The sequence below is a fragment of the Triticum urartu genome, chromosome 2A, assembly GCF_056163025.1.
Source record: "Triticum urartu cultivar PI428250 chromosome 2A, HENAU_Tu73, whole genome shotgun sequence".
NCBI lineage: Eukaryota > Viridiplantae > Streptophyta > Magnoliopsida > Poales > Poaceae > Triticum > Triticum urartu.
The window spans coordinates 328,200,896-328,210,925 of NC_141874.1; the positions used below are offsets into that span (position 1 = coordinate 328,200,896).

At 43.6% G+C, this 10,030-nt stretch overlaps 1 protein-coding gene across 1 annotated transcript; it reads right to left on the reverse strand.

Annotated features, from left to right (window-relative positions):
• Positions 1-2,087: 2,087 nt before the first annotated feature.
• On the reverse strand, positions 2,088-4,264 carry LOC147984991 (uncharacterized). Its single transcript, XM_087541358.1, has 4 exons — positions 3,905-4,264; positions 3,393-3,831; positions 3,224-3,291; positions 2,088-2,186 (listed from the first exon to the last, which is right to left on the reverse strand). Exons 1-4 carry the CDS (start codon positions 4,262-4,264, stop codon positions 2,088-2,090), a joined length of 966 nt encoding a protein of 321 aa, XP_087397484.1.
• Between the last annotated feature and the right edge of the window lie 5,766 nt (positions 4,265-10,030).

A 10,030-nucleotide genomic window follows, 5' to 3' on the forward strand; every position in this document is an offset into this window, starting at 1 on the left:
TATTTTGACAATGTATATATTATGATCGATATAATAAAGCCGGCATCCCTACTAAAGCAGGGCCTCTGCCATTTTTTCCTCTTTACATAATGAGTTTTTGGTCACATGGGGGCTTCTGCTTTATACAGCAAAGTTATGATTACCCTTTGATTCGGCTTATAAGCCACATAGAAAAAACTTAGGGGCTTGCTACCCAGGTTAAAGGGACCAAAGAGAGTCTGTTGCAAAAGCACAACTCAAACATAGGTACCCCTTGAGCACAACTCAAATATTTCTTCGGGGCTCTTTTGTTCTAAAGAACAAAGAGTCTATAACCTTGTGATAGGCTATAAAAGCCAGGCTTGGAAGCCAGGTATATTCACCTAAAACCCCGGGTTATCTTGCCTTTTTAAGTAAGTCACTCCGCCTAGGTAATCTTGGAAAGATCCTTCGAACGTTTGACAAGTCAATCTTATACAGACCCTGAACTTGTCAAAGTTAAAACGATGATTGGTTAATATGAGGTCCATCTTAAAAGGTTTGTAAAATGGTTTAACTCAGTGGCCTGGCAGCCCATGAAAAGCCTCGTTTTGGGCCTGGCAGCCCATGAAAAGCCTCAGTTCTCATTTGTTTTTTAGTAGATTCTTTCTTTGAGGTTTATTTGATAAAGTTTATAAAGTTTTATGATTATAATTCACCGGTGTTTATTGACCCGACCTGGTTTTGACTATAAGTCGCCAGTGTGAGATAACATCCGGTGTTTATTAACCCGGCCTGGTTTTGACTATAAGTCGCCAGTATGAGATAATATCCGGTGTTTATTGACCCGGCCTGGTTTTTGACTATAAGTCACCAGTATAAAATAAAGATAATATCCAGTGTTTATTAACCCGGTCCAGCTTTGTTCATAAGCCGGTAATCTTTGATAAGTACCAGTGCTGGGAGCTTTGGGCTATCACCCTTACTGCACTGGCTTCATAAACCAACAAGCATGATAAAATATCACAGGTATGACATATTTTTAATCATATATGATTATTATTTCATCCAGCCTTGGTTATAAATCATGATAAGTTCATATTGGGGCATTATAACCCGTCCAGCGGTAAACCGCGAGGACACTTTTCATCTGTTATATGCAAGAACAAATTCAAAATTGAGAATATCATAAGGCATATATGACATATCTTCTCATGGCAATAAATAAGTATCATAAACATTACGATGGCATATCAGAACAAGAAGTTTGAAGCTAGCCTATTACAAGGCGCTTGGTGCCCAAAAGGATAATTGTTTTTCAGTCTCGCATACAACAGATGATAAAACGGCCCTGGTTTATGAATCTTGGCTTGGTTGACTTGAAGGTTGCGACTCATCCCTTGCCGGTTCGTCCTCCTCCACCGTCTAAAAGTTGGGTTTGGACCAGTCAAAGCCACGTAGGGCGGAGAATTCAGCCTTGTCATCAATCAGATCAGAAGGATCAATATCAGGAGCGAATCTCCTTGACACAAGCAGCAAAGTCTTGTTGGTCAAAAGGAGTTCCATCTTCCTTGAGACTGGGATATCCACTGGTTACGTCCGCCGGGTCTAACTCTGGTACGCAGGCTTTGGCACAGCTCAAAGCTGTCACAGGTCCGGCTCTAGCACAAGATCGCTTGATTTCTTGGAACCTAGTGGGCAAGATGGACAGCTTCTTCAAGACATCCCTTAATAAGTTTGGTCCTTGATTCACTAGGGAGATAGTGTCAAGAGTTCGCTGAGCTCCAGTATATAATTGTTCAATAAGCGTGTAAACCTCCTTGAGCTTTACCAGTGTATCTCGGCTCAAATTACTACTCCCGGGACCTGTAAAGTTTACACAAATGTTTAAGCGGCGGTCTATATCATGATGACAAATACTCACTTTGGGTAAATAACACGGTGACTTACCGAAGATTGGAGAAACCATCTGAGACACATGGTTCTTTAAACCGATGAGTTCAGTGGTAACCTCTTCCAGAGCCACCTCGGCTTTCTCAGCACGCTGCGTCAAGGCAGTCTTCGCATTTGCCCAAGCCTCTTTCTCCATAGTAAAGCTGGTCTTCAATTTTTTTTTGCTTCAGGCACACTCAACTGGAATTTGGATTCAGCCTTTTTTTCTCAGTCTCCTGAGCCGCTCGCCGGGTCTTGGCCTCGGACAATTGAGTTTCCAGTTCTGTGGTCGCAGCCTGCATACAACATAAGTTCGTTAAGTTTCATGGCAGATTATAAAATATAAGTCCCAAGTGCTTTGCAAGCAACAACACTTGGCACTTGGGGGCTAATGTCTGACAACGCAATTTTTGAAGGAAACGACTCTTTCTAAAAAAAGTCCCAAGTGCTTTGCAAGCAACAACACTTGCCACTTGGGGGCTAATGCACATTGCTTGTTTTCTTTTTAAAGATGAGCCGGGTGCGCTGTTGACAGTCCCAGCCGACTCATGGGGGCTATGCATTTAAGATCTGTTTTCTTTTACACAATGTTTAAGAGGACCGGCTCATTCATACTAATTAAACCGGCCCTGGGGGCTACAGATGCAAAATTATGCTATCATCACAATCCGGTTTAAAGTTTTTTAACCAGACTTGGAGGGAGTCTAGAACAGAAGCTTATAACCATTTCAAGTCTATAGATCATTCAAGTTTATCATAATCAGAAGACTTGGGGGCTGGCAAGATATGGATATAAGCCGGATGACGTACCTCATACTTCCGGTGCATTTGCTTCACCATTTCAATCTCTAAGTCATGGCTGGAATGCACTTGACTGACATAGCCAGATAAAACTTCACTAATACTCAGGTGAGCATAGTGGGAGACATCAAACCTCACTTTCTATCTTTCCATAACTTCTTGTTTGGCGGAGTGTCTTGCTAGTATAGTTGGATTTCCCGGCTCAACAAATCAGGTGCCAGTGATCAAAATGTCATCACCATGAGTTTCTGGCGGGTTAGCTGAGCTTGACGGTTAAGTAATGGATGGATCAATAGTGGTTTCATCAATAGATGGCTCAGGTAAATCCGGTCGAGCGTTGACAGCGGGATATTCCGGTTGCTCAGGGTGTTCTGGTACAAGGGTTGACTGATCCAGTTCAACAACTTTCGGATCCTCGGCCGACTTGGTCACCTTTGCTTTTTTGGGCTTTGCTTGACCGCTAAAAAGGATTTGGATAAGTCAGTATAATGATAAAGGTATAAAGGTACCGAAGAAAGACATTTATTATTACCCAGGGGCAGTCTTGAAAGCCGGCAGTTGATTTTGTGATGAATTGCCAGAGGAGGAACGGGAAATCTCCTGCAAGGATGGAATCAAAATTGAGTGATTAATAAAATTAACTCGTTGGAAAATACAAGGGTTAAGGTTAAAAAGAACTTCATTTTGGCGTTTCCGAGGACTGTTTGGTAAGCCGGAGGATAAATCGTCATCTCCACCGGTCCGCGTCTGGCGGCGGCTCTCATGTTGCTGTCGTTTCAAAAGAAAATGAGGATGCAAATAAGCCAAGGGGTGTGAAAACCTTACTTTCCGGGTTACCCGCCGAAGTTTCTGCCTTGGTAAAGGTTCTGAGTCAGAGGAAATAATATTTACCTCTTCTTCGACTGCCTGGGTGGCCCCCATGTCATCCTCGCAATAATCAGTGTGAATAAGGTTGTTAAAAAACAGGCCAAGATAGTCAAGGTCTACCTCCGACTCGGAGGTATCATCCAGCTTAAGCAATTCAGAGGCACTTGGTTTCTTCTTAGACTTCTTGACGGTCTTTTTGGCGGCTCTCGCGGCAGTTTTAGCCTTTCTGGCAGCCTCGTGATCATATTTGGTCTTCCAGAAGTCAGATTTAGCCTATAGAAGGATAACATGTTGAAGTTCATGCAATTTTTAAACTGCTAAAGGAAAAAGAAGTCAAAAGATTTACCTCTGGCGCTGGATTAAGCTTGCAGAAAGGATTCAAACCTACTTGGCTGCAGGCTTCATATTTGCTGTTTACAAGCATGGTTGCCATCTCAACGATACCCTCTTCAGTTAGACGCAGATTGCTATGACGTAAAGGATCATCTGTTCCTCCGGTGTATGTACACATTAAGCCAGATCGGCGGCTTAAAGGTATGATCCGCCATGCGACCCAACAGCGGATTAAGTCAACTCCAGTCAAACCATTTCCTAGCAAGGCTTGAACTCTTCTGATTGTGGGGACAAGTTTCTTGCGTTCGGCAGGGGTAAGTTTATTAGGAAGTTGGTACTTTGCATCGAGACGCTCAGCATGATAATCCGGCATCAGATTTTCATCATACGGCGAGATATCTTTGCAGTAGAACCATGTTTGATTCCAGTCCTTGGGATGGCTTGGCAGGACTACTTGAGGGAAGATGGCATCTCGTCTGCGTTGAATTGAAATCCCACCAAGTTCCAAGCTAGGACCATTGGTGTATTCGTTCTGGCGGTTCAGATAGAAGTATTCTCTGAAAAGCTCGACACTGGGTTCTTCTTGAAGGTATACTTCACAAAAAACCTGGAAGTTATAGATGTTCGATACGAAATTGGGTCCAATATCTTGCGGATGGAGCTTGAAAAAGTGCAGGACATCCCTAAAGAATTTTGAGCCGGGCGGTGAGAAGCCCCGGTTCATATGATCAGTAAAGACAATGACTTCACCATCTTTTGGCTGAGGTCTCTCTTCAGCCGGGTCAGGAGCACGATAATGCATGACACTTTTCTCTGGTAAATATCCAACAGTGACAAAATCGTTCAAAGTGCTCTCGGTGACTGTGGAAGGAACCCAGTTGCAAGTTGTCATCGTCTTCGACGGCATGGTGAAAGGACAATCTAAAAGGAAATAATTTGCCAGCTCAAGTTAGTTGGTGGGATTGCAAGTTAACAATTATAGTGCATGTTTATAATGGCAGCTTAAGTGAGGGCTAATGATATATGAAGTAAAGATAAGCCAGCAGAGTAAGTCGCCATGACTAAGATATTCAAGAGTTACCGAAAGCAAAATTTGCTAAGTATTGGGACAAACAGGTTCCACAGATTGAGGTTACAAATTTGGATCTACCACTGTTCCAAAAAAAGGAAATAAATTTGAAATCTACATAGGTGACAGTGGAAAAGCAGAGGTGCCCTAGAGGAGATCTATCACGACGGGGATATATTCTAGTGTTAAAACATGTGCTAAAACTACTACCGCGCAAGATTCCTATGGTTTTTGCATCTAACCCATGGATCTAAACGAAGAGAAAGAAGGACGGTGATGAACGCTGATGAACACGATAAAACCTAACGACATATCTATGATAAAGGAAGGAAGGCTTACTGATGCTGTTAGGACAATGGAATGGCACCGCAGTTTTCTGGTCTACTCAGGGCGATGCAGCGGCTGGAGTGAGGTTGAGGACGGAGGTCGACATCGGTGAGGTCTGTGCGGGATGCATTGCAAGGAGGAAGAAAGGAGGAGAAGAATGGAAGATGACCCTATGGTCCTATTTATAAGGAGACAGGAAAACAGGCAGGTGCGAAAGATGAGGAGGCCAAATGATGGTTATCCAGCTAATTGGACGCCTCGATTTTCAGGAAGACATTAAGATAAAGATCCGTTAAAGATGACGTCGTGGCGGGTTTCCGAAATTCTTAGAGATGACGTCATGGTGGGTTATAAGGTTTTTGCAGCAGAGGTGGAAGGCTTTTTCTAAGTCTTGAAGATTGACATGAACAAGTTCAAATCAACCCGGGGCCTAATGTTGGGGATATAACTATTAGGTATGACCCGCCCAGGAGGGGCCGGGTCATCCCTATAATGATCCATCTCAATGAATCCCAAGAGCATATGGCAGTTCATAGAGAGGCTTGGTAGAGGGTCCAGACCCGAAGGCGGCTTAAGGCCCATGATTATAAACCACCATGTATGTAAACTTGTATTATAAGGTATATGAGAAATGTCACCGAGTCGGATATGTTGTATAAACCGGCCGTGACTCTATGGGCCGCAGGACGTCAACCCGTGTATATAAGGGGATGACCTAATGGCGGCTTGGGGCAAGAAACAATAGATCGAGAGCCGGGTCAAGCGTATTCGCTCCCTGCTCATCGAAACCCTAGCAATACCATCTACAAACTGGATTGGGCTTTTACCTTCATCGTAAGGGGCCGAACCAGTATAAACTCCTTGTATCCTTTGTCCTGATTAACCCCTTTAAGCTAACCTCATCGCGATGGCTCCACGACTAAGTCATCACACTAGGACATCTGCCGTGACAATTCCACGACAGTTAGCAAAGTAGTAGCTCATTTAGAGATAGAGCTTTGCTCATCAATTACGGATCTACTCCACGAGAGAGAACGCGACCCCTCTTAGGAGAAGATCCCCTTGGATTGAAGACCCCCTTTTGGGTGGCCCCCATCAAGACCTCCTTTGGAGAAGAACCGGTTACCGTGTATCATCCCTTGTTGACCGTGGATCATGTATCTCCCTTTGTGTTCATGGATCTAGCGTATGTGTGATCGTTCTGGTTGGTTTGAGTGATTCTCTCATGTTTCCCCTCGTGTTCTTCGTGTTCCTTGTGGGATCCGCTCCTTTCATGAAAGATCGGCCATCTATGGTTCCACCCTACATCACATATGCATTGCATATCATATCTTGCATATCATGCCATGTATTACATCATGTTGCTTGTGCATTGTACCATGATTGATTGTTGTTCCGTTGCTTGTGTTCTTGCTTTGGGTAGAGCCGGGAGACGAGTACGTGAATGAGGAACCTGTTGAGTACGCTAACAAGGATCAAGCTTTCGACAACTCAGAGAACTTTGCAGGCAAGATGACCATACCCTCGATATCACTTCTATTTTTGCTTGCTAGTTGTTCGTTCTATCGCTATGTCGTGCTACCTACCACTTGTTTTATCGTGCCTCCCATATTGCCATGTCAAGCCTCTAACCCTCCTTCCTAGCAAACCGTTGTTTGGCTAAGTTACCGCTTTTGCTCAGCCCCTCTTATAGCGTTGTTAGTTGCAGGTGAAGCTGAAGTTTGTTCCATGTTCGAACATGGTTATGTTGGGATATTACAATATCTCTTATTTTAATAATGCATCTATATACTTGGTAAAGGGTGGAAGGCTAGGCCTTTTTCCTGTTGTTTTGTTCCACTCTTACCGCCTTAGTTTCTATCATACGGGTGTTATGTTCCTTGATTTTGTGTTCCTTACACGGTTGGGGTTATGGGACCCCCTTGACAGTTCGCCTTGAATAAAACTCCTCTAGCAAGGCCCAAACTTGGTTTTACATTTGCCTACCTAAGCCTTTTCCCTTGGGTTCTGCAGACTCAAGGGTCATCTTTATTTTAACCCCCCGGGCTAGTGCTCCTCTGAGTGTTGGCCCGAAACGGGCAGCCTGCGGGGCCACCTTGGGGAAACTTGAGGGCTGGTTTTACTCGTAGCTTGTCCCATCCAGTGTGCCTTGAGAACAAGATGCGTGCAACTCCTATCGGGATTTGTCGGCACATCAGGCAGCTTTGCTGGTCTTGTTTTACCATTGTCGAAATGTCTTGTAACCGGGATTCCGAGACTGATCGGGTCTTTCCGGGAGAAGGAATGTCCTTCGTTGATCGTGAGAGCTTGTAATGGGCTAAGTTGGGACACCCCTATAGGGTATAAACTTTTGAGAGCCGTGCCCGCGGTTATGTGGCACATGGAAATATGTTAATATCCGGTTGTAGAGAATTTGACACTTGACTTAATTAAAATGAATCAAACGCTGATGGTCTCTTTTTGGCGGAGTCCGGGAAGTGAACGCGGTCTTGTGTTATGCTTGAATGTAAGTAGTTTCACGATCACTTCTTCATCACTTCTAGCTTCACGACCGTAGCGTAGCTTCTCATCTTACACCTATTTGCGTATGTTAGCCACCATATTGCTTAGCGCTTGCTACAGCTCCACCTCATTACCTTATCCTACCCATAAGCTTAAATAGTCTTGATCTCGCGGGTGTCAGATTGCTGAGTCCTCGTGACTCACGAATACTTCCAAACAGTTGCAGGTGCCGATGATACCAGTGAAGGTGATGCTACCGAACTCAAGTGGGAGTTCGACGAGGACCTTGGTCGTTACTATGTTTCGTTTCCTGATGGTCAGTAGTGGAGCCCAGTTGGGACGATCGGGGATCTAGCATTTGGGGTTTATCTTCCATTTCTTTTGGATTTGACAGTAGTCGGTCTATGAGTGTATTTGGATGATGTATGAATTATTTATGTATTGTGTGAAGTGGCGATTCTAAGCCAACTCTTTATCCCTTTCTTATTCAGTACATTTGATTGTGAGAAGATTACCCCTCTTGCGACGAAACCACCATGCGGTTATGCCTCTAAGTCGTGCCTCGACATGTGGGAGATATAGCCGCATCGTGGGCGTTACAGGGACGAGGGGAACGTCGGGGAAGCTCCTTGGAGGTGGAGGATAGGGTGGCTGAACCGGCGAGATGACGATATCGACGACGAATCCTCATCCGGTGTGGTGGATGAGGGACGACGAGGTGTTGCTGTGGACGACGTCATCGGGGAAGAGGCTCCGACTGGGTGGGCGGATGAAGGAGGGTGTGGGGCTTCACGGGTTTTCGCGACCTCAGTGTACGAATGGGGGTGCGGAGGGGATGGGAGGGGGGAACCCTGGCTTAGGGACGCACTTGTTCGAAATGTGGGGTGAGTTATGAAAGTAGCCCCACTGATTTGAACTAGGTGGTTCTTTCGGTTCAGGGGTATCACGGGAATTTTGTGTGTCGGGATTTGGCAAGAGGTGGGAGTTTTCGTGCGCATTGTAATTTTGGGATAACATGGCGCGGGTTGAGATGGAGGGAGTTTTCGGAGCACAACGAGACCAAGAGATATATTAAAATTTCGGGGTAACAAGGGGCAGGTTGAAGAGGTGGGAGTTGCGCAGCACGATAGACACAAATGCTAGCTTGAAATTTCGTCATAACAAGGTACAACTTGAAATTTTGGGAGAACAAGCTTAATGTGTACAAAAAAAGACAATTCACACCTCACTAGAGAGAGCCATGTCCCGTTTTACTATATTACTAGAAATGCATTCAAATACAACAACAAAAAAACTAAAAAAATCGGGACAACAAAACATAACGTGTACAATACCAAATCAATTTGCACTTCCCTCAACAATGAAAAAAAGAATTCGTGTTGTCTAGCATATGGACTAAATTTGAGTACATTTTCCCTGTTTGAATGGGATTGTACTCGGGTTAGTTATACAACCATCTAAATATTATCTTCACAACACATGGCATGAATATAGGAGTAGTAAATTCCTATATAAATATGAACTACATGTACATACGATCTCAAATTCAAATATATGTATCCATTTTATGTTGAATTCAAATCATAGTACATGTATGCTCTAGTTAGATGTTCAGAATCTAAACCATGTATAATACTACATACAATGTGTTTAACATGCACAACACACACACACACACACAAACACCATTTAGACTAGTAAGGTACACGTGCATTGCACACATGAGATTTGGCAACCAAATTATGAATAAATACCACATTATAGCATGTAAGCTTTGAGTCATATATTCATGATGTAGATGTTTGTTTAATTCTTATAGTTTATCTCATTCAAAATCAATTAGTTTTTATAAAAAAGCTAATCTATTTTAAGATTCATGGAATTGTGTGTTGTAAAGCATAAAGTAAAAACAAATAATGGCAATTCATGTAGAAAAAAATTGGGCAATTATGATGCGGAAGATTCTAGAACAAAGGAGAAGTGCTTGTGTTTTGAGGTTTGTGCATTATGCTTAAGTTCAACCATGGAGTCTTCTAGATTGTACATGTGGCAAAATCTGGTGGAATGTAGACGATATCCAACGGCCAGTAGTGCTCGGACTTTCCATCTCTGCACCTTCGGATTGGCTTCATCCAACGACCATCTTTCAAAGTTATTCGCACACTATATAGGGGGTATAGATATAGATATGTGATGCGAAAGCCACCCATCATCTCCAATTTGAATAGTGTGTCCATGCAC